The sequence below is a fragment of the Equus quagga genome, chromosome 13, assembly GCF_021613505.1.
Source record: "Equus quagga isolate Etosha38 chromosome 13, UCLA_HA_Equagga_1.0, whole genome shotgun sequence".
NCBI classification, from domain to species: Eukaryota; Metazoa; Chordata; class Mammalia; order Perissodactyla; family Equidae; genus Equus; species Equus quagga.
The window spans coordinates 44,156,739-44,180,823 of NC_060279.1; the positions used below are offsets into that span (position 1 = coordinate 44,156,739).

Consider the following 24,085-nt stretch of genomic DNA (forward strand, 5'->3'; position numbering starts at 1 on the left):
ACAAAAGATCCTGAATAGCCGAAGAAATCTTGAGAAAGAAGAACAAAGCTGGAAGTATTACACTTCCTCATTTCAAACTATATTACAAAGTTATAGTAATCAAAGCAGTATGGTACACAGTCCTAGCCAGAGCAATTAGTCAGGAAAAAGAAATAAAAGGCATCCAAATTGAAAAGGAAGAAGTAAAACTATCACTATTTGTGGATGATATGGTTTTATATAGAGGAAACCCTAAAGACTCCAGCAAAAAACTGTTAGCACTAAAAATGAATTCAATATACAAAAATCTGTTGTGTTTTTATATACCAACAACAAACTATCAGAAAGAGAAATTAAGAAAACAATCCCGTTTACAGCTGCATCAAAAAGAATAAAATAACTAGGAATAAACTTAACCAAGGAGGTGAAAGACTTGTACACTGAAAACTATAAGACACTGAGGAAAGAAATTGAAGAATAATAAATAAATGGAACAATAACAAATAAATGGAAAGATATTCCATGCTCATGAATTGGAAAAATTAATATTGTTAAAATGTCTATATTACCCAAAGCAATCTACAGATTCAATGCAATCTCTCTCAAAATTCCATTGGTATTTTTCACATAAATATAACAAATAATCCTAAAATTTGTATGGAATCACAAAAGACCCTGAATAGCCAAAGCAATCTTGAGAAAAAAGAATAAAGCTGGAGGCATCACATTCCCTGATTTCAAACCACATTACAAAGCTATAGTAACCAAAATATTACGGTACTGACATAAAAACAGACATACAGATCAATGGAACAGAATAGAGCCCAGAAATAAACCCATACATATGTGATCAATTAATTTATGACAAAGGAGGCAGGAATATATAATGGGTAAAGGACAGTCTCTTCAATAAATTGTGTTGAGAAAACTGAACAGCCACATGCAAAAGAATGAAACAGGACCACTATCTTATACCATACATAGAAATTTCTTCAAAATGTATTAAAGACTTGAACGTAAGACCTGAAACCATAAAACTCCTAGAAGAAAATATAGGCAGTAAGCTCCTTGACAGTGGTCTTGGTGATGCTTTTTTGGACCTGACTTCAAAGGTAAGGGCAACAAAAGCAAAAATAAACAAATGGGACTACATCAAGCTAAAAAGCTTCTGCACAGCAAATGAAACAATCAACAAAATGAAAAGCCAACCTACTGAATGGGAGAAAATATGTGCAAATTGTATATCTGATAAGGAGTTAACATCCACAATACATAAAGAACTCATGGAACTCAATACCAAAAAAACAAACAATCTGATTTTAAATGGGTGGGGCATCTGAATAGGCATTTTTCCAAAGAAGACATACAGATGGCCAAGAGACACATGAAAAGATACTCAACATCACTATTTATTAGGGAAATACAAGTCAAAACCACAAAGAGATATCACCTCAAGCCCATCAGAATGGCTATTATCAAAAAGACAAGTATTCGTGAGGATGCAGTGAAAAGGGAACCCCTTGTCACTCTTGGTAGGAATACAAATTGTAAGTCATTATGGAAAACAGTATGGAGATTCCTCAAAAAACTAAAAATAGAATTATCATATGGTCCAGCAACCTCACTTCTGGGTATTTATCCAAAGGAAATGAAATCAGGATCTTGAAGAGATTTCTGCACTCTCATATTTATTGCAGCATTATTCACAATATCCAAGAGATGGAAACAACCTTAGTGTCTGTCTACGGATGGATGGATAAAGAAGATATGGTATATATACACAATCAAATATTATTCAGCCACGAGAAAGAAGAAAATCCTGCCATTTGAGACATCATGGATGGATGTTGAGGGCATTACGCTAAGTGAAATAAGTCAGACAAAGAAAGACAAATACTGTATGCTATCACTTATATGTGGAATCTAAAAAAAAGTAGAACTCAGAGAAACAGCATTGAATGGTGTTTGCTGGGGGTTGGGAGGTGGGGGAAATGGGGAAATGTTGGTCAAAGGGTATAAACTTTCAGTTATAAGACGAATAAGTTCTGAGGATCTAATATACAGCACAGTGACTACAGTTAATAATACTGTATTGTATACTATATTTGCTAAGAGAGTAAATCTTAAGCATTTTCATCATACACACACAAAAAGGTAACTATATGAAATAATGTGTTATTAATTTGATTGTAGTAATCATTTCACAATGTTTATGTATATCAAATCATCACATTGTACACTTTAAATATATATAATTTTATTTTCAATTGTACCTCAATAAAGGTAGAAAAAATTAAAAATTAAATCAATGGTATTTGTTTTTAAAAACAGTTTCTGCAATGATTGAGTAGTCTTTTTTGTCTATAAACTTGCATCTTTCCTCTTGCTAAAGTTGATTTTTAAAATAGTATTAAATAGCTTTAATTTTTTTATTGACATATAATTTTCATGCAATAAAACTTACCCTTTTCAGTATACAGTTCTGTAAGTTTTGACAGACACATAACACCACTACAATGAAGGTATAGAATTGTTCCATGACCCCTCCAGCATTCCTTCCTGTCCCTTTGTAGTCAAACCCTCCTCCCACCCTCAACACCTGGAAAGCACTCATCTGTTTTCTGACCCTAAGTCTTGATTTTTTGAGAATGTCATGTAAATACAGTCCAGCTTTTTTCACTTCCCATAATGCATTTGAGATTCATCCATACTATTGAGTGTATCAAGAGTTTAATCCTTTTTATTGCTTAGTATTTAATTTATGGCTATACTATATTTTATTTATTGATTCGCCAGGGGAAGGACATTTGTGTTGTGTGCATTTTGGGGTGAATAGGAATAAAGCCACATATGTTCTGTACAAATAAACACTTGTGTACAGGTTTTTGTGTGAACTTGTCTTTATTTCACTTGAATAAATACCTAGGAGCGGAATTACTAACCTGCATGTTAAGTGCATGTTTAACTTCATAAAAAAGATTTGATTGTTTTTTGAAATGGAAAACACCAAGATGAGATGCCATACCCATCCCTGATGGCAAATGGGGATGGAATCTGGGGAGTGGAGATGGGAATGTAAACCTCCGGCTGCCCAATCTAACCTGTCATCCGGTTCTGTAAAATCAATATACTCTTTCCCCATTCCCATATCCTTACGTCTCAGAGGAAGTAGGATACATTTAGCAGTGTGCACAGAAGCTAACTGTTCTGTGAGGCTCTGGTGCTCTCTGTTGTTTTCCTCTATCAGGCAGAATGGCTGATCTGAGGAAGCCAGTGGCAATGACGTCTGAGATAACGCTAATATCAAGAGAACTCCCAACAATTACTGTGGCTATTACCTCTTTCTTTTCTTTCTCTCTGGAAGGAAAGATGGAACATTGGGGCAACAGCAATGAAACTATAGGGAGAAATTATACTGGTATTGGTTAAGGGATCTTGTCTGTCTACCTAGTCATTCCTGAATCTAAGAAAAAAAAATTAAAAAACTTGGGACTACGGAGAAGCAATTAATGCTTCCTACAATGTCAGATTACTTTTATCCTGTGTCTAAAACATGCAGTATGCAATTTTATTGTTAACTGCTGACTGACTTACAAATACTATTGGAGCAGAACAGTGTCATGGATAATCCCACAAAGCAGATTATCCAAAAACCCATTTGATTTATCTCTACAAAAAGTTTCTCTTCTTAATGTTCTCCATTGGTTAATACAATACTTGGTTTGCCTCTCCTATGCTGATTTGACTACTGTAAGGACATACATATCAGGGACATATTATTTGGCATGGAGAAACCATCCTCGGGATGGAATGTTGAACAGCACACAAGTGAAGGCATAATATATTATTCCTTCAGGGGCCTTGCTTCAGAGTCCTATGGAAAAGATAAAAGGAACTGGGGGTGCAGGGAGTTGAGAGGAGGGGTAATCAAATAGCAGGTAACCAGACAGCTAAGATTTTGGAGGGATGACCAAAAGGTTGCAGTAAAAACGTACAGTAGTCTCCTTATCCATAGGGCATACGTTCCAAGACCCCCAGTGGATGCCTGAAACCAGAGACAGTACCGAACTCTATATATACTATGTTTTTTCCTATATATACTTACCTATAATAAAACTTAATTTATAAATTAGGCACAGCAAGAGATGAACAACTAATAATAAAATAGAAAAATTATAATAATATACTGTAATGAAAGTTACCATAGATTTTAGCAACCTCAGCGTATGATTTTTTAAATTTCCTTTGTAAGTTGAGAACTTTCACCTTTTCACTTAAAGGAAGCACTTTACGACTTCAGTCTGGCATATCTGAATTGCCAGCATCGCTACTCTCCCACTTTGTGGCCATTATAAGCAAAATAAGCTTCCCTGAACACAAGCACTGTGATATCCTGACAGTCCATCTCATAAGCAAGAGGGCCACTAAGTGACTAACAGGTAGCGTATACAGCGTGCATAAGCTGGACAAAAGGATGATTCACATCCCAGGTGAGAGGGAGCCAGACAGCAGAGGATTTCACCATGCTACTCAGAATGATGCAATTTAAAACTTAAGTAGTATTATTTGCGGAACTTTCCATTTAATATTTTTGGACCATGGTTGACCTGGGCAACTGAAACCGTGGAAAGCGAAACCACGCATAAGGGGTGACTACTGTACCTTTTTTCTGCACACTATCTTTGGTTAGGAGCCAGAGAATAACTGAGTTTATTAGGGGCAGAGGAAAGACAAAAGAAGGAACAGCGGATTTGTTGAACTTAAGTGGATGGATTTTTAATTTAATGTAAAATGAACTTTTCAACAAATACAGTGGCCCATTCAGAAAGGGTGGCCTTGCGTGATGTGAGTTTCCCCATCACTGGTGTGTTTAAGGCTAAGTGGCATAGCTTGTTAGAAATGTAGTAAACAGTATTCGTGTACCCCTCATTCAGCAAACGTTTATTTTATTTTATTTTATTTTATTAATGTTATGATAGATTACAACCTTGTGAGATTTTTGTTAGTCATGTTGTGGGTACACCACTTCCCCCTTTGTGCCCTCCCCCCACCCCCCCTTTTCCCTGGTAACCACCGACCAGATCTCCTTATCAATATACTAACTTCTACCTATGAGTGGAGTCATATAGAGTTCGTCTTTCTCTGACTGGCTTATTTCGCTTAACATAATATCAGCAAACGTTTATTAAAAGCTTCCTCTGTACAAGGTGCGTGCACAATATGAAGAGGAATCAAATCTCGATCTGTTCTCTGCCAGTTGTCAAAGCAGTTCCTTACACTTCGATGTGTACACACATTCCTCTGGGGATCTTGTTAAAATGCAGACTATGATTCTGCAGAATGGGGTCTCAGATTCTGCATTTCTAAAAAGCTCCCAGGTCAAGCCAACGCTGCCGGTTTGTGTAACACATGTTGAGCGACAAAGGTTTCTAGTAGGAAATGAGACATGCATATAATTATGTCTATTACAAAGTAAGAATTATTAGTTACCATAGAACTTCCATTAATTATCCGTAAAAAACTGGATCTGTCCCAACGCGAGGACTGTCTTTGCCCTTTTCTGCATTTAGCGTTCCTTCTGATGGTTTTGTTGTTGCTCTCTTTCTTTAATTTTATTTCTTTTGGGATTGCTCATTGCATATGCTGTTTCTTAGTCTGGAAGAGCTTTCTCCGTCTTCTCCTTAGACTAATATTTTACTAATTTGTCAAGATTTATTTCTTAATCACTCCTTCTTCCCTGCCCCACGGCACTTAGTTTTAACCCCGAGCAATTACCACGACTTCCCTCTGCCTTCAGATGGAGGTCTGTTTTCTTATTCCCGAAAGGAACCCACCTGGCCCGGTAGGGCATCCCAAAGATGCTGACCAGAAAAGCTTCAGGGGAACCTGAGGCCAGGCGAGGGTGCCAAGAAGAAGCAGCGCCGCTCCTCCGGGTACGGAGCACCCGAGTCGGGGGGGGGGGCGGAGGGGTGGGGGCAGCCCCAGAGTCATTCCGAGGCAGCGAAGGCCCAGCAGCTCAACGCACCAGCGATTCCCGGCGCAGCCTCGCCACCCGCGTCAGCCGGCCCTGAGCTCCGCTTAGCGCCGGGCTGGCGCCCCCGCCTGGCGCTGGAGGCTGCGCGCGGCCGCCCACCATCGAGGCGGCGGCGGCTAGAGAGGCCGGAGGGCCCCGGGCGCAGCGGCGGCGCGGCCGCAGGGTACGGGCACGGGGCGGGGCTCGCGCCAGCTGTCTTGTAGCCATTTTAGGAGGAAACGCGGATCGCTAGCTTGGGGCGCGTCTTCAACTTCAATAACTTTATTGGTGGCCGTATCCTCAGAACAGCCATTGCGCCAGTGGCCAGGGGAGGAGGGAGCGCATTGCCGGACGTGAGCGGGAGTGGGGGCGCCCCTGGGTAGGGAACGCGGGGATGCAGGGGAGTTCCCGAAAGCAGGTTTCTTGAGCAGCGGGCAGCGAGGGAGTCTGGGGGCTCCGGGGGCTCCTGGAGGCCGAGGGAGGGAGGGGACCCCGGGGCATGGCTGCCCTGGGGCGGGGATTCCCTTGCCCGGGTCCCCAGGCGCAGGGGCGGGGCCGGGGGCGCCCCTGACGCTGCCTCTGGGGTGTTCCCCGCTCCGTGCTGTTCCCCACGGCAGGGGGCCCCCGACTCGAGCTGCAGCCATGGGAAATACCACCAGCGACAGGGTGGCCGGGGAGCGCCATGGTGCCAAGTCTGCACGCGCCGAGGGCGCCGGCGGCCATGCCCCAGGCAAGGAGCACAAGATCATGGTGGGGAGCACCGATGACCCCAGCGTCTTCAGCCTGCCGGACTCCAAGGTGAGCGTCCCCACGCCCTCAGTTGGTGGCGATGCTGTAGCAGCCTGGGTGTCAGGGCTCTTGATTCTTAGGAGACTGACCTGGGTTACGGTTTTTTGAATTAAAGGGATTTGGGGGGAACTAGATGTTAGATGGTAATTCCTCTTGCGATGCTGCCTTAAAATAGAACAGAAGCAGAGTTCTTGTTTTCCGAGTAGCCTGTTGGCTATATTTTTAGGATGAGGACAGTGGATACCCCTCTCTCGAATCCTTGGGTCTCCTAACAGGCCCAGGTGCCCTCTTCTAGAGTACTGATAAATTTATAGGTTGTCAGCCCACGTGGAAAATTTCAGAGGCTAGGTTGTCTGAGTTGCTAACCGTAGATGTCAGTTTCTCTTGATTTACCCGGAGGTGGTTAAATGAATTCTTTTTTCCTGACAACTTCTGTGTATCAGTATCATTTTTGCCCCTCTGAGAGCTCAGCACTTCTGATCCTCTTTCCCTTTTGCAGTGAGCAACGACTTGCTTATTTGAATGCATTCTCCTAGTCTTGGGGATCAACAAAGGACATGATTTGCCTGGCTGCTCAGTTTTCATCCCATACTTTATAGTTGTGGTGGCTGAGGTTGTGCGTCTTTCACACCCAGCTGCTCTGCAAGTGGGAGAGCAAATGATTCTAGAATTTCTCCACTTCCCGGTAGTACTTAATAATGTTACATGGCTGAAAACAGACAACCCACAGCTGCCCTGAAGACCGTGCTCTCAATTCGAAAGACTTTCATGAAAGCACAACTTGTGTTCACCCGGAAGAAAGGATAGATGGAGCTGCCAGCAATGTGATCACCATGGGAATGTTTCTAGTCACTTTTAGAGCCGTCAGCATTAAATACAACTCCTTCAGGTAGTCCAACTGGGATGAAGTAGAAAAATGGAGAGATTGAGGAGATTGGGGTGTGTTTCATGTTTCTCATCACTTCATCCCTTCCCGCCTAACTGGGGTTGTAGGGACTAAGTAAATAGACAGTGATTTGCCTCCTAAATAGCACATGATTTTGGATTCTGTTTATTTTCTTGGGTCCCAGTTGAGAACATAATCACAGAAAGAGAAGTGAGGGTGATTGAAAGGACCGTTCCTTGGTGTTTCTTCTCTATTCCTTTCTTCCTTCTCCCACTTCAGGACTTCTTCCTCCTCATTTGGGCTGTCTCCCCAGCCATCTGAATTTACTTCTTCAAAGCTTTCTCAAGGTGGTCTACCTCATTGTTTTTTTACTCTTTTCCTACTTTGATGACTCGGGCTTAAAGCATATTGTGTTTGTCAGACTGTGACTGCAGTAATGTGTCCTAAATAAAAGCCAGGTTGCTCTATCCGAAATGGAACCTATTTTGGATCATTCTTTCCCCTACGTCAGTCTTGTCATTTGTGAAATAAGAAAATTGGTTCAGATAATTCCTAAGGTCTCTTCCAAACCTAAAATTTTGTAGTTCTCCATCAGCTCTCTTCACTTCTTCCCTCAATGTTTTACTTAAACATTTTCAAACTCTAGTTCTAAGTGTTTTGCCCCTTTTCCTGATGATTTTGCTGACTCTTTAATTTGGAGTAAGTAGTCCTGCATGTCAGCTGCACTCATGCCTGCCTCAGAAATGTCATGTCATATGTGGAAGGGCTTTCTTCCAAAGCTAGGCATATTAATAGTTTGTAGCTTTCCACTTCTAGACTGAAAATACTAAAGCACAGGAGTGACTGATAGAAACAGTGGCACTGGGGCCTCTGTTGCTTCGAGTGCCAGCCTTTCTCAGTGGACTCAGTCCGTGATTCTCAATCCTAATTGCACATTAGAATTACCTGAGATTTCTTTAAACACTTTATGGAAAATTTGAAACATTTTCCCTGTTTCAAGGTAGAGAGAAAGTGTAATGAACTTTTAAGCTATTAGTTTAAACAATGATCAAATTGTGAAAGAATTTATATCATCTATACCCCAACCCACTCTTCCTCCACGAGTTATTTTGAAGCAAATTCTAGACATCAAATATTATTTTATCTATAAATATTTTAGGATATGTCCCTGAAGATGAGCCTTTTTTGTTTGTTTTAAAATAATCATAGGATTATTTATCTGGGGAGCTTTTTAAAATAGATTCCCAAGCCCAATATCTGAATCAGAATCTGGAGGTTATTCTCAGGCATATGTAAAAATTTCTGTAATTCTAATGCAGCCAGTCAAGCAAGAGTGCAGTGCTTTAAGAATATGGAGAGCAAGCTTTTCTCTTAAGCCACTTCCTTACATAATGTGAAAGTCCCTTCAATTCTCTTTCTCCATTTACTTCGGATTATGCTGCTCCTGGTGTCTCATAGTGTAGTTTTTTTTTGTTTTTTTTTTAAAGATTTTATTTTTTCCTTTTTCTCCCCAAAGCCCCCCGGTACGTAGTTGTATATTCTTCGTTGTGGGTCCTTCTAGTTGTGGCATGTGGGACGCCGCCTCAGCGTGGTTTGATGAGCAGTGCCATGTCCGCGCCCAGGATTCGAACCAACGAAACACTGGGCCGCCTGCAGCAGAGCGCGTGGACTTAACCACTCGGCCACGGGGCCAGCCCCTCTCATAGTGTAGTTTTGAGGACTGTCAAGGGACCATATGGAAGGTAGACTACCTCAGACATTTTGAAAATAAAGCCCAAATGAATAAGCCAGCCCCCTTTTTTTTAACCTTTATTGTTTTATTTGCTAATATTTTGACTTGATACTGTACAGTCTTATTTACCAGAGTCATTTAAGCCAATCTAAAGTGAGGATCAGCAAACTTTTTCTAGAATGGGCCAGATAGTAAATATTTTAGACTTTGCAGACCATACAGTCTTTGTCACAATTACTCAGTTCTGCCCCTGTAGCATGAAAGCGGCTGTAGGCAATAAGTAAAAGAATGACTGTGGCTTTTTTTCCAATAAAACTTTATTTATAAAAGCATGTGGCTCACTGGCCCTAGTTTATCAACGCCTGTTGTAAAGAATGGTAATGCAAAGAAACTAAATAAGGAGTCTTTTTTTTTTCAGAATCCTGTAGACCTCATTTGATATTGGAACTGCTTTTGCTAAGGGAAGCTGTGTTTTTGAGCTGGTGCTCGTTGAAGCTCCAGAATTTTCATCCCTACTCCTGAAATAATTAGTATAAACCTGGCATAGGTGAGCAAGCAAGATGTTATAACCACTTCTCAAAATTTAAGAAACCAAGGATCTGATTTTTATATTTTTAATGTCGTTTTGTAACCTATTAGCTAAAATGGAGTTTATGAATTACACATTTCCGTATCTCTAACTTCCATTACAACTGATAATTGAGAGCTGTTGGTGTTTGGATATAAAAAATATATGGCTAACGTAATTATTTTTTATAGAACCATACTTTGCTTTCATAATTTTTGTCTTAAGAGGCACTCAGAAGCATATCCTAATTGCCTGCCTGTGAGTTAATCTAGTAAACTTTTTTTTTTAAGGGAGATCCTAAGGCTCCGGAAGGGTGAGTGATGTATGCAGACTTGGAAATTAGGCTGTGATTTGGGCAGCCCTTGAGCAAAAGCCATTTGACCATTTTGGTGCTAGATGAGTTCTTTTTCTATAGTTCAAAGCCTGATTTAGCTGCTAATCTCAGGGCTTGTTGATCCTTAGCAGAAACCTAGCACCTCTCTCTACCCTAGGGAGGAGAGTGACCTTTTAAGAATTCCTGGGTCACAATTTAGGGATGACCTAATCCTTCTTACAGCTCCCTGGGGACAAAGAGTTTGTATCATGGCAGCAGGATTTGGAGGACTCCGTAAAGCCCACACAGCAGGCCCGGCCCACTGTTATCCGCTGGTCTGAAGGAGGCAAGGAGGTCTTCATCTCTGGGTCCTTCAACAATTGGAGCACCAAGATTCCACTGATTAAGAGGTGAAGACAAGTGTCTTGGTTGAGTCTACAGGGTCGAGGAATAGAGACCTGGTTTCCGTTTTCAGGAGAGACATGGTTGGACTATTTTTTCCACTTGCTAAGGATTCTTGCTAGAACATTTTCTGTGGCCAGTAACTATATCTGTGACATTTTTTTTTAACCTCATAGTGAGTCAGAGATGTTTTACCACTTAGAATATCATTGCCTCAGAGGGACTTATAATAATAGCAGCTTTGTGGGTACATTCTTTAGGACTGTGTTAATACAAGTCCTTTCTATGATTATGGGAAGTCTGTACCTGGCTGAGTCCAGTTGCTCTGACTTCTGCACTAACACAAAACACATTGCGAAGTTCTAGGTAGTAATGTCATTTGTTGCTGGCAGAGCAATAATGAATTATTTAACTGGTTATCAGAATGGCCCTTTGTATGTAGGTAATTTCCCAGAATATGCTTACCAAAATATGGAAAGGGTACCTTAAGGCACTTCTATATCTTGAACCTATCTGCTGTCTGATTTACACTTGTGAGGGATCTGTTCTGCTGAAGCAAAGTAGTTGTACTAAGGTGAACCATTTTGGGGGATTAACATCTTTATTATTCTTTTCTAGATATTAGTTAAGAACTAAAGTTATTGAGAGGGGCTGGCAAATACATGCTCAAGGTGATATAGAAACGCAGAATGGGTTTAGAAATGAGTTTTTACTCCAGAGGGTACAGTTGCTTAGGAGTGTGGGAGATCATGGCATGATACTGTGATTGCCTCATGGTTTTTACATTTACATTGTGTTCTGGTAGGAACTTGGCCTGTTTAAGTTTCTGTTTTTTCTGTAGCCATAATGACTTTGTTGCCATCCTGGACCTCCCTGAGGGAGAGCACCAGTACAAGTTCTTTGTGGATGGACAGTGGGTTCATGATCCATCAGAGGTAAGGCTTTGATCTCCAAGGGTATCCATTGACTTAACAGTCTCCTTTTAGCTCTTATTCCCCTTGGTATCACACGTCATTGCTGTTATTATTGCCCCTACACTGGAGGGTTTCTGTGTTGATAAAAGGTGGAGATGCCGAGTATGATCATTTTTAAAAAGAGGAGAGTTGGATGGAAGACATGGATTTGAAATGGGGATTCATGATTTTTTTCCATTCGCTGTTTCAGCCTGTGGTTACCAGTCAGCTTGGCACGATTAACAATTTGATCCATGTCAAGAAATCTGATTTTGAGGTGTTTGATGCTTTAAAGCTAGATTCGATGGAAAGCTCAGAGACATCTTGTCGAGGTAATTTTGTAGTGTTTGCTCTTTCTTGATGTGTTTTTCTTATAATGTGTGTACCTTCCCAAGAGTGGTATATTTGTTTGTTTTTTCATTTTCTCCTCAGGAATCTTCTGAATCATATATATATATGTTTCTCCTATAAATACTTAGGGCATCTTCTCTGAGACAAAAACCATCTCAGTCAAGTATATTTGATTTCAGACTTTTTAACCCCCCCACCCCGTAACAGACGTCTCAGGCACAATGTCTGCCTTTATTGCATGTGATGTACTCTGTTTTCTGTTTTATGCTTTCGTTTATAAGCTGCTAATAGCCTATGGCCTATAGTTTAAAGAGCTATTTCTCGTAATATTTCAAGTTTTTCATTGACCTTTGGCGATATCACCCAGCAGAGGCTGCTTGTGTCTGGTTTGCCTTGTGTAGCTGCCTCAGCTTAATCCTGCCACTTTGATAGCTCAGTTGGCATTCTGCAGTTTTATAGGGCCCTACAAGTGTGGCAGTGTTCAGGGGAAAAAACCCCACAATTGTTTTGTGTGTATGTTAAAAGAAGTTTTGTAAGTTTTTGGTAAAAAACATATTCCATGGTAGAAGAAAAGATCTGTATCCTTTTGTTTCTCCCAGTATCATTTTTTCCAAGGCCTTCATCCCTACTTCCATTCACTACAGTACCAGAAGAGTGATTTGCTGACCACACTCACAGTTACCATTTGGTTACTTTACAGTAGAGGTTATGACTGTCTGAAGAACTGTGCACTACGTTCCTCGTGAGCACACTTACCCCCATGTGGGTTCAAAGCCTGCCTCTGCTACTAACTAGCTTTGCCATGAAGGACAAGTCCTTCAACCTTTTTGTTTCCTAGTTCTGTTATCAGTAAAAGCAGAGGCTTAGACTCTCACAGATTCTAAGTGGGGGATACCTTAAGTGGGGCATATTAGAATCTCAGGGCCAAGGGTGGCTTATGCAGTTTCTAAAAGAGTAATCAATAGTATAATAATTGTCTGTTTAGGAAAATTGTAAGAATATCGTTTTCCTTATATAAGCTCAGACAGTAAAGGTGGACATTCTTCTTGACTGGTGGGACAGTGATTAAAAACGGTTTAAAAATACTGAATTAGGGGCTGGCCCTGTGGCCAAATGGTCAAGTTCGTGTGCTCCACTTTGGCAGCCTGGGGTTTGCCAGTTTGGATCCTGGGCGTCGACCTACACACCACTCATCAAGCCATGCTGTGGTGGCATCCCACGCAGAACTAGAATGACCTACAACTAGGATATACAGCTATGTACTGGGGCTTTGGGGAGGAAAAAAAAAAAAGGAAGGTGGTTGGCAAGAGATGTTAGCTCAGGGCCAAGTTTCCTCACCAAAAAAAAAAAATAATAATAACAATACTGAGTTAAATGAGGAGGCCACTTGTGACTCTAAATTTTTGCATAATATTCTGGCAAAGCAACCAGTGAAGAATAGACATATAGTTAGAGAAAGACTAGCTTACTTTTGATAGTTCTCTCTTCCCTCTTTTACCCATTTTCCTGATCCACTGAGGTAAAGCTCAGAATGTGTTTTGTTAGGAATCTGCAGATAATGGGTTTTCTGCATTTAATGACCATCTTGCCATGTATATGACTTTGGGCAAATCATTTCACCAATTTGTTTTTTTTCCTGATGAAAAGAAAAATAAAACCTGTTCTTTGTACCTCCTAAGGGTGTTTTGTGGATCACGTGATGAAATAACTGAGAGTTCTTTGAGAAGTTTCAAGTTCTGTATACATTTTTTTTTTTTTTTTTTGATGAGGAAGACTGGTCCTGAGCTAAGATCTCTTGCCAATCTCCCTCTTTTTTGCTTGAGGAAGATTGTCACTGAGCTAACATCTGTAGCAGTCTTCCTTCATTTTTTGCATGTGGGATGCTGCCACAGCATGGCTTGATGAGTGGTGCATAGGTTTGCACCCAGGATCCAAACCTGTGAACCCTGGGCTGCTGAAGCATGCGAACTTAACCAGTATGACAACAGGCCGGCTCCTAGTTCTATATATTTTTGAGATATTGTTTAATGGAACAGTATTTACTGTTTTCTTTTGCCTCACATATGTTTAACTGAAATCTGAGTTCTTATATTAAACTGATTATTAAAATCTTTTTACCAGAGACTATCAAAAACATTATTAAAAATTTTTAAGCAAAAAATTATAGTTCTTTTCATTTCTGTATATTTCCTTCTCTTCTTGTCTGCAAACGTTTTTTTCCGTTTTTTTGGATATATCACAAACCATGAAATTCATCCTTGTAAAGTATACAATTCAGTAATTTTTAGTATATTTACAGAGTTGTGCAACCATCACAACTATCTAATTTCAGAGTATTTTTGTCACCCCGAAAAGAAACCCCATATCCATTAGTAGTCACTTCCCATTCACTCCTCTCTTCTGCCCCTGGCAACCACAGATGTTCTTTGTGCCTCTGTGGATTTGCCTATTTGGGACATTTTATATAAATGGGATCATATATTACATGGTCTTTTGTGTCTGGCTTCTTTCACTTAGCGTAATGGTTCAGGGTCCATCCATGTTGTAATGTATATCAGTACTTAATTCCTTTTTATGGCTGAATAAAATTCTATTGTATGGATATTCCATTTTATTTATCTGTCCATTAGTTGATGGCCATTTGGATTGTTTCCACTTTTTGTCTATTAAAAATAATGCTGATATGGATATTTATGTTCAAGTTTTATGTGGGCATATGTTTTCATTTCTCTTGGATATATAGCCAAGAGTGTAATTGCTGGGTCACATGATAACCTTATGTTGAACTTTGGAGGAACTGCCAAACTGTTCTCCAAAGTGGCTGCATCATTTTACATTCCCACCAGCAATGGGAACATGTATGTGTCCGTCCTTGGCTAAAGTGTCATCATGCAGCACATGGCTGTAGTCTTAGAGTTTTATAACCTTGTTGTCTGTTGCTTGGGTGGAAAAAGAAGAAATCTGATCTTTTCATATTGTTGACAGTTTATAAGGCATTGTCACATCCGTTGTCTCATTTGATTCCTATAAAAATGTGGTGAAATAGGGCAGAGATTATTTTTGTTTTATGAATGAGGAAACCAACTGTAGTGGAGGGGTTTGTCCCAGGTCATAGAGCTGATAAGTCGAGTAGCTCTGCCTTGAACCTGCATCTTTTACCCCATCTCCTCCTCTGTCCTGCACATCATGCTGCCATGTTGAGGAACTTGGTGGTCTATGTTGAAGGTAACGCAGACTTTTTTTGTTTGCCTTACAGTTGTAGACCCAACAGGTCACAAATTTATGATCCATAACTTCTACCATATTTAATATTAGATGCCATGTATTCCAGTTTTTTCATGCATTTTTACTAGTTCTCCAACTTTTCCTTATATTTGGATAAATGTCTTCCAGACCTTTCCAGCTCACCCCCAGGGCCTTATGGTCAAGAAATGTATGTGTTTCGATCTGAGGAGAGATTCAAATCCCCACCTATCCTGCCTCCTCACCTTCTCCAAGTTATTCTTAACAAGGACACTAATATTTCTGTGAGTATCCTGAGTGTCAGTGGAGCATGTGGGGGTCACTAGGACCATATAAGCCAAAGCTTAGTAATCCTAGAGTTTGGAATTGTTAAAAGATGTGTTGAGAGTGTAAGTCATATACATCTCAATAGCATTACAGATTCCTTTTTCCAGGGCTGAGTTGTGACTTTCCCAGGTACTGATAGCAGAATTCATAGTTGTCTTCTGGTCCTAATAAATCAGGCTCAGGCCTATGGATTGCAAGATGAAGATCAATAGATGCTGAGGCTTAGGGTTTCAGCCCTGGATTCAGAATTTTCCTAAATCTCTATAGTGAGAATGTATTATTGGTATATACTAAGGTGAGTGTATTATTTAAGAGAAATATAGATTCTAGTATAGAGTTTCTCAACAGTCCCAAAGAGCTCAGAGGAAGAGTAAACTGTCTGGTTTCAGACCGCATTTAACCCCATTAGTGATTTTTTCTTCTCTCTCAGTGTGACCCAGCCCTGCTCCCCGAGCCCAATCACGTCATGCTGAACCATCTCTATGCGCTGTCCATTAAGGTAAGTGGTAGGCCTGGTGCTTCACAGAGCTCCCCGAAAGGGGAAGGCAGAGGTGACATATGTTCTCCCATGGTTTACTTACTCTGCTACTTCACTGAAGCTGAAGCAGCAATAATGGTCAAATGCTAGGAGAAGAACTTTCTTTTTTTAACCAGTGGGTGGGTGGGTTTTTTGCTTGTTTTAAATCTTCGTCTCTATGTCTGTGTTCAGGCTGGGTGAATTGCCCTGCGATTGAATGGACATTTCTGCTTGCTGGTTTCTTTCTGGGTGCCTGTAATCTTTGTTCCACCTACTTAAATTTGAGTTCAAAGCACTAGAATTTCATCTGCAGAAAAAGCAAGTTTAGCTTCCAGTTCAAAGAATGCTTCAGTGTGATAAGAAGGCTTCCACTTTTTTAGAGGTTGGACGTGAGCTGTTTTCAAGTGCCTCAGTCACATATACCCAAGTGGTTGCATCTCTCCTATACACTAGGTAAAGTAGAAATGTGACCAGATTTGCCCTGTCGCCTCCAGTTCTTAGAGTCCTTCTTGGTTTCTCGGCTGTTTTATTAGAGTCTGGGTTGAAAATATCCATTCAGTCTTGTCATGTGTTTGTGGTTTGGCTGTTGAAGTAAAGTTTTGTATAACTCTGTAGTTAGCAAACTAGGCTGGTCATTATGAGAGTCACCTGGGGAAGTTTGTAAAAAATACAGATTCAAAAGTTCTATCCGCAGGGATGCCAAGTAATTGCATCTAGGATAAGCCCCAGTAATTTTTTTCAAGCTGCTTATGTTTCTTAGATGTGCAGCTAGATTAGGGAAATCACTGATACAGCTTTAACAGATTATGTGGTCCTTTTAAAATATATATTATTGAATTTAATTTTTATAATAACTTTGTGTGAGGTAAGTATTATTTTTAACTCCTGTTTTATAGATACAGAAACTAACGTGCAGAGGTCAAATTGCCAGTAAGTACCAGAGAGAGGACTGAGATCCAGTTCTCCTGTCCTCGTTCCATGTTCTTTCCTAGAGATCATTGTGCCAGGTCTTTCCAAGGAGATCTTTCTCTCACCTGCTCCTCATTTCTACCAAACGCTTTCTGGAGTTGAATTTTTTACCTGCTTTCTATCACATTTTGGCTGTAGTCAGCGTATTCTGGTCACAGAATGTTAACCTGAGAAACATTCATTGTGGATGATACAGTATAGGGGAAAACAAGAAGATGCACTGGTTTCTCAATTGCATTTGCTTGGGATCTTTGAGATCTGGGTGAATTTTGACTCCTGCAACTGCTCCTTGGCTACCAATTGATGTCCACAGGCCTGCTGTCTCCTCTTGTGGTACACCCATGGTCTGTAACACAGCCTGGGAAATAGTCCCTCTTAATTTTCCTACTGGTTTTGACCCAGGTCAAGGTCTTGGTTATTGTGGTTCAGCTTCACCTTGACCCATTCTTGGTTCTCTCGGATTGTTTAGGCTGTTGAGAATTGACCCATTGGATTGAGTGTCTTTCCAAGGAGGATTTTGAGGTCCACTTTGTTTAAGGATGGGGGGATGCCTGAGTTTCCCCTTGATCAGAGAGGACTTTTTAAGTTCATCTCTGGTATTAAATGGAAATTAGACTTGCTTCAGGGTTTGGAAATGGTTTTTCAAAAGGATCACTGCCCTTTCTTCTCATTGTATTTAAGGCTTCCATCTAGAAATGGATGCCAGGATATTTCTTTTCTTTTCTGTGCTAGTTTTAAGTCCAATATTTGAATTCAAAGTGGGGAAGGGAGTGAGGTAGGAGACTAATATTTCTTCAGCATCTACTATGTATCAGGTGTTGTGCCAGATATTCTCATGTAATCGTCAGAGCCACCTTAATGGCTGGTGTTATCCTTTGTAACGATGAGAAAAAAGACTCAGAGACATTAAGTAGATTACTCAAGCCCACAAATAGAGTAAGAGTAGGAGTCAGAATTGGACCTTAAGTTTATTTGACTCCAAAACCAACTTCTTTCTGTAATATCAAACTCTCTCTGTTAAAAGTGAGTGACTATGAAGGATTAATGGCTGGGAAGAGCTGCCTACCACCTGAACTAGTGAATTAGCTGCATATGTTTCTTTCCCTTGCAGGACAGTGTGATGGTCCTTAGCGCAACCCATCGCTACAAGAAGAAGTATGTCACTACTCTGCTCTACAAGCCCATCTGAAGGGATCCCTTCCTGCCTCCCAGGATTCAGGAGAAGCATCTCCCTTGAGTTTCTGGACTGGACCAGTCTTACCTGATACTGGAAAGCTGATTTGTTTGAGGCTGATATGTGTGTTTCAGAGCCTCGGAGTAGGATGCTCTGCTTTTGCATTTGATTGCAGATGAGAGCCTTATGAGTTCGTGGAATTTATTTTAAGAAAAAAAATATATATATACACACACATATGAGAGGAAGGTTAATGGAAGCCTCCTAGCTAGATGTATTCTCTCTGCCTGTGGGGACTCACCAAGACGTGTTTGAGGGAGCTGCAGGAAGGACCATTACAGGAAGCTTTTTTCCTAAAATGAGTGAAGAGCAAACTCTCTGGATCCTTGTTGAGTGGAGATTCTATCACTGTTACCTTGGCCCTCTAAGAGATGGACTTGTGCCAGACCGCTGCCCCTCTTACAGCTGCCTCCTTGCAGGGCAGCTTTTCTTGCATGGGTTCTCTATATTCCCGGAGTATGTGGCACAATCTGTGTTTTTTATATGATATCAGATGCCCCACAAGAACCCTTTTTCCCCTCATTTCACATTCTTGCTCTGATAACCTCCTTCAGATCCTATACCCGACCCTTCCCTAACAGAAAACTCATTGGGAAAGTGACCCCTTTCAAAGGCTTTGAGAGACCTGACTCACCTCAGAGATGAGGGCTGCCAGAAAGTCTCCTGTTTAGCCCAGCACAGGCCCAGGCCACTTGGTCACTGCTTGTTTTAACTTCTACTAAAGAGTGTATGGTCCGGCATTATAAGCAAGGCAGGATGCAGAAGTCTGCTTTCTTGTTGGAGTTTGGTGCCACAGCTTAGGCTGTATTGGCACATTCCATAGGTTTGCCCACCTGGCCTGGCCCTGCTTCCATGTTTTCTTTTGCAGAGCAGACAGCTTTGAAGGTGGGAGTGGAGCCAGGGAAAACTTTCATGTCTTTTGAACTTGGAAGATTTTTATGTGCCAACATTTTTCTTTAATTAAAAAATGCCTTTTCGTTGGTCTTAAGAGACCGCATAGGAGAACTTAAGGGTCTTGATAAATGGTCCCCAAGATTTTCTCTAGTCTAGTTCTCTATGATCTTAGATTAATGTGGCCAACCCTGTATACATCATTACACTAAGCACTGTTCTAGATATGGATTCATTCAGGCTCATTTGATGCATCTAAAAGGTTCTCTCAACTTAAGGATTTGTTAGGCCAAGAAGCCAGAAGGTACCGTTGGTGTTGCCAGCAATGAACAGTATCGCTTCCCTGCGCTGTGTGCTAACGGGATCTTTTTGTTCTTCTGCCTCTTTTTTACAAAAGTGTTTGATGGTGAAGTGGGGTCAGTGATTTCCATTTTTGGAATGAAAAGTAGCTATTCAATCCACTCTTGGGGTTCAGAGATGAAAACGTTTTTTTCCAAGTATCTGTGGCTCTTACATTACAGATAAATGCAAGTCAAACATTCAAAACTGGAGGACTTTTGGACTGGAGCAATCTCAAACTTGATGCTTGAGAGACTCCTTGGCTGCTAAGATGAGCCCAGCCACACTGAAAGGGCACCCACAGGTTAGTTTAGGTACCTCCTGTCTTTCCCATGCGAAGCTGATGACACAATTGTCTTTGGGTATGTAGACCGCTTAGATCCCACGTGTGGGCTAATAGGGCATGGGGTTGTTGTTACGATGGGAATGAAACTGCTAAGTGCTGGTGGTTAATCGCTGAGAATACATAACTGCTTTAGCCACTCAAGGCCACCTTCTGCAGCAAAAGGCTATTGTGGAGAACCTTTTATGGTCCCAACCACTTTTTGAATGGTGTGCCATTTTAAAAATCCAGGCCAAATCCTGTTATAACCAACTCTCAGGATTGACATTGTCTTCAGTTATACTAGAATTTTGTTTTTTCCAATACTCATGAAATAACTGGGCTAGTAAGGAGGATTCAAAATTTTGGTTGTTACATGGGGGATTTTGTTACTCCTGATTCTTGACAACAGTATGGAAATCTAATTGTCCATGTGTTCATGTATTAAAATTTTGACTCTACACAGGTGTGTCAATAGTGGGGCAGGAGAAGAGATTCCTGCCATTTCTCTCAAAGCCAGAGACTCTGGCTCCAGTGACAATAGGTTTTGGTGCTGGTGACCTTCAGATGTTTCTAATGTGGAAATGTGCAGAGAGTGTCAGTTCCCCAAGTTCTGAGGTACTCCCTCAGCTAGATGTCAAATGGGAGCCTACCAGCTGGTATGGGGCAGGTAAGAGTAACTGGATGATGACTCATTCACACTGTCCCTTCTCTATCCTGATAATACTTCCCATGGCCCTGAGAAGCCCTGTCACACTCTGTCTCCAAGATACTGTTCTATAAGGTAGAGAGGGAGGGAGGAAGGCTCAAATTACGACTCACTCATTCTTTTGTATTGGTTAAAGGGATAGTTTATTTATTGGTTAAAGGGATAGCAGAAGAGAGTTTGGCAGATTTTGACAATGAATAAAGGTGAAACATTTATTTTACCTTTTTTTTTTCCCCCATGGGAGTTTCACAGAGTCAAAGTTAAGAGAGTATGAAAATAGTCAGGAGGGCTGACCCTTAAAGAACTGCATCATGGTTTTGGGGTTGTGGGAAAAAGAAAAGAGTGGCTGAGCTGAGGAGTGGTACCAGGAAAATAAAGGGTTAAGTAACTCAGAACTAAAAATATCCTTTTTAAAAAAAGAATTGGAACTTCCTGTATAAAACATCTTCTCTTTGTCTCTTGTTCCTATTCTCTTCCCTTCTATATTCTGCTTTAACTTCATTTGTCAGGCAGACTTCACGCAGGGCTCAAGTCAAACATTACCTAAAACAAATGTTAGTCCTCTTGGTGGTATGGAGACCTTCCACATCATGGTTATTAGCTTGCTTTACGCTTACAGGTGGATGGGATGTAATCACTGTAGGCAACACCTCTGAAAGTCGTACCTGGCCTCAATAGTGTTGCCGTTTTGTTGTTGTTGAGGAAGCTTTGCCCTGAGCTAACATCTGTCGCCAATCTTCCTCTTTTTGCATGAGGAAGATTTGCCCTGAGCTAACGTCTGTGCCAGTCTTTGTCTACCTTGTATGTAGGTTGCCGCCACAGCATGGCTGATGAGTGGTATAGGTCAATACCCAGGGTTCCGAACCCATGAGCCCAGGCCGCTGAAGCAGAGCATGCTGAACTTAACCACTATGCCGTGGGGCTGGCCCCAGTGTTGGCTTTTTCTAACAATGTTTATGTGGTAGAGAAACCCTGTAAAAGAAGAATCCAAGAGAAGTTTCTGAGAGGATCGTACAAACCCAGGCCCCCTCACTTCCCTCTGATTATTTCTAGTCTCTTATAGACCTAATGGATCTGAGATAAAAAACCTTTGGAAAGTGTCAGTACTCCGTGTATGCTGCTAAAATAAAGTTAAGTTTGGAAAGAAGTGTTACTTCCAAACTGGGCTTATATTAATTTGGGGTATAAATGAAGGAGACATACTAAAGGGGAAATAGGGCTTTTAAAATTTTCATCTCAACTAAAAATGATATGCAATAGTGTATGTTTCAAATACATTCTATTCTCAGATTTCTGAAGCCTCATGTTCTAGTGATTTGGGGCATGGGCTTAAGAGCAGATACAGTTTGTTCCTACATTATTCTGACTCATCCTTCAAGTCAAGTTCTTGTTGTCTTCTACCAGGGGATGCTGACTCCAGTTACCCGTGGGATAGAGGACCTGGAAGGGGTAGGGGTTAGGGTCTTTTAAAACTCTGGATCTAGGCATTTGTCTTTCTTTAAGTGTCAATCACAATTGGAGGTCAAAGGGCTGTGATTTCTGCAATGAACCCAAACTTTTGGAGTAAAAAGGCCAAATCATTTAAAAATTTTTAAAAAAGAAGAAAAAACTCAAGAGTGTTACTTATGACATCCACTTCTCAGCAATGGAATCCTTCTAGGATTCAAATTTGGGCTTTGTCTTGGTTTGCTTTTCTCAGTTGTGCTTTGAAGTGATTGTTTTGTTAAAAAATTAAATTTACTAGTTTCAACATTAGTTGGAGTTGAATTAATTGTGTGTAGCACAGAGCTTTTGTAGTAAGATTGATGTGAAATACGAAATGCTCTGTGGATTCTGTAGTCAAGTTAAATGGTCGAGGGATACCTACCATAAGTGTTAGATTACGTATTGGTTATCTTACTTCTTTTCTCTTCCCATCCACAGAACACTTAGCCAGGGTGTGGTTTTCGAGCAGCCAAAGCTCACTGAGGTTGATTAGTCCTAATATCCACACTGGGCCCCATGTATGAAACTTGTTTAAATTTCGGTAAATGGGAGGATGTTGGTTGGTATTACACTGAAGCATTTTGAATGAGTGCAGCTCTGTCATAAAGGAGAAGACTCTAATTTGAAGGAAATGAAATATGTGAGAGTCCTCCTTTAAATGGTGCTTTTTGTAACCTTTAGTGCTGAGGTATCGAGCTGCTATTCAACGTTTCGTTTTACAAGAGTAGCATACAAAAATGGATTTTAAAGCTTTTCTCCAAGTGTAATCTCTCACTGGACTCTGACGTGTCTGAAAACTATGTGATATAACACATACAGAAATGTGAGGTTTTTTCCGTAAAACTGTTGAATAAAAGTATTATACAGCAATAATGTTTGAGTTCATCAATTATTGGTTATATTATCAAGATCTGTCTGCCTCGGTAGTTGCAGGACCTAAAGAATGTAAATTGCCACACAGACACATTTCACTAAAGAGAGAAGTCATAGGTGTAGGGGACACGTAACGTCATCCTTCTGTCTGCTACTTTTCCTCTTTGTTCAGTCAATGCCAGCATTAACTAGAGGAAGGCAAACTCAAGTGATTTGATTTTCAGTGCTTTCTGAAAACTGCACACTTAGCTGTCATCCTGTGCTGGATTAGCTGAGATCCTAGATTAATGGTTTTCGTTCCTGGCTGCACATCCGTATCAGCTATGCAGATTTATGTAAAAATACTGATGCCCAGTCTACTACCTCCACCCCAATTAAGTGAAAATCTCTCATGTGGAGTCGTGGCATCTGTATTTTTTTAAGCTTCCCAGATGATTTTAATACACATCTAGGGATGATGGCCACTCTCCTGGACCCTCCCTACTTATTCTTTGTCAGATATATATTACATTATATATGAAAACATTATATACTTCATTCTGACAGCAAATCACTGTCCTCCGATGGCTTTGTTCAGAGCCACGATTGTAATACAATTTTTGTTTTCTATCCCTTTATTTCACGGGATTTTAACATAGCTGGCCTCTGGGCTTTTCCTAAAACAAAACAACCAGGCCCCCCTATAAAGGCTGCACTAAAGATTCGCCTAAGTTAAATTTCCTTAAAGGAGAGAAGAGAATGACACTGTGGGAGTGACTTGAGGGTGAGAAAAATAGAGTTGATGAGCAGTGGAGATGTAAAGTAGGACAAGGAAAGAAGACAGTGATAGTATAAATGGGCCAACACAGCTAATAGCAGGTCAAGAGACTGCAGACAAGAGGTAGAGTGGTGGATGTGATGTGGACTCAGCCTCTGGCAGAAAGGTCACATCATGTACCCTGGTCACTGAAACAACAAAATGGCACCAGAATTCTATCAAAGCCCAAACTTGCACTGGTGTGTGCTTTCTAAAGCATTTCTTTCTGGTCCTCTTGGCTTGGGGTCTTTTGTTGTGTCCCTTCCAAACCCCCCTCCTCCCCTGCAGTTACCCATGACACACTGGTTCAGGGACATGGTGAGTCTCTCGCCGTCCCTACCTCCCTGGCCTATGTGGACATTCTTCATCCATCAGCTCATATGTGGGTCTGGAG

General features: G+C 40.9%; 1 protein-coding gene across 1 annotated transcript; it reads left to right on the plus strand.

Moving 5' to 3' along the window:
- The first annotated feature begins 6,210 nt into the window (after positions 1-6,210).
- On the plus strand, positions 6,211-22,892 carry PRKAB2 (protein kinase AMP-activated non-catalytic subunit beta 2). Its single transcript, XM_046682377.1, has 8 exons — positions 6,211-6,345; positions 6,610-6,790; positions 10,524-10,690; positions 11,524-11,617; positions 11,847-11,967; positions 15,380-15,513; positions 15,987-16,055; positions 18,154-22,892. The coding sequence occupies exons 2-8, from the start codon at positions 6,635-6,637 to the stop codon at positions 18,229-18,231; spliced, it is 819 nt and encodes a 272-aa protein (XP_046538333.1). The 5' UTR covers positions 6,211-6,345; positions 6,610-6,634; the 3' UTR covers positions 18,232-22,892.
- The last annotated feature ends 1,193 nt before the right edge of the window (positions 22,893-24,085 follow it).

Excerpts from the sequence above, each read along its gene's own strand:
- PRKAB2 (XM_046682377.1), top strand. The coding sequence starts at position 6,635 with ATGGGAAATACCACCAGCGACAGGGTGGCCGGGGAGCGCCATGGTGCC. Across the intron at positions 6,791-10,523 it reads TCAGCCTGCCGGACTCCAAG|CTCCCTGGGGACAAAGAGTT; the intron begins GTGAGCGTCCCC and ends TCCTTCTTACAG. Across the intron at positions 15,514-15,986 it reads ACAAGGACACTAATATTTCT|TGTGACCCAGCCCTGCTCCC; the intron begins GTGAGTATCCTG and ends CTTCTCTCTCAG.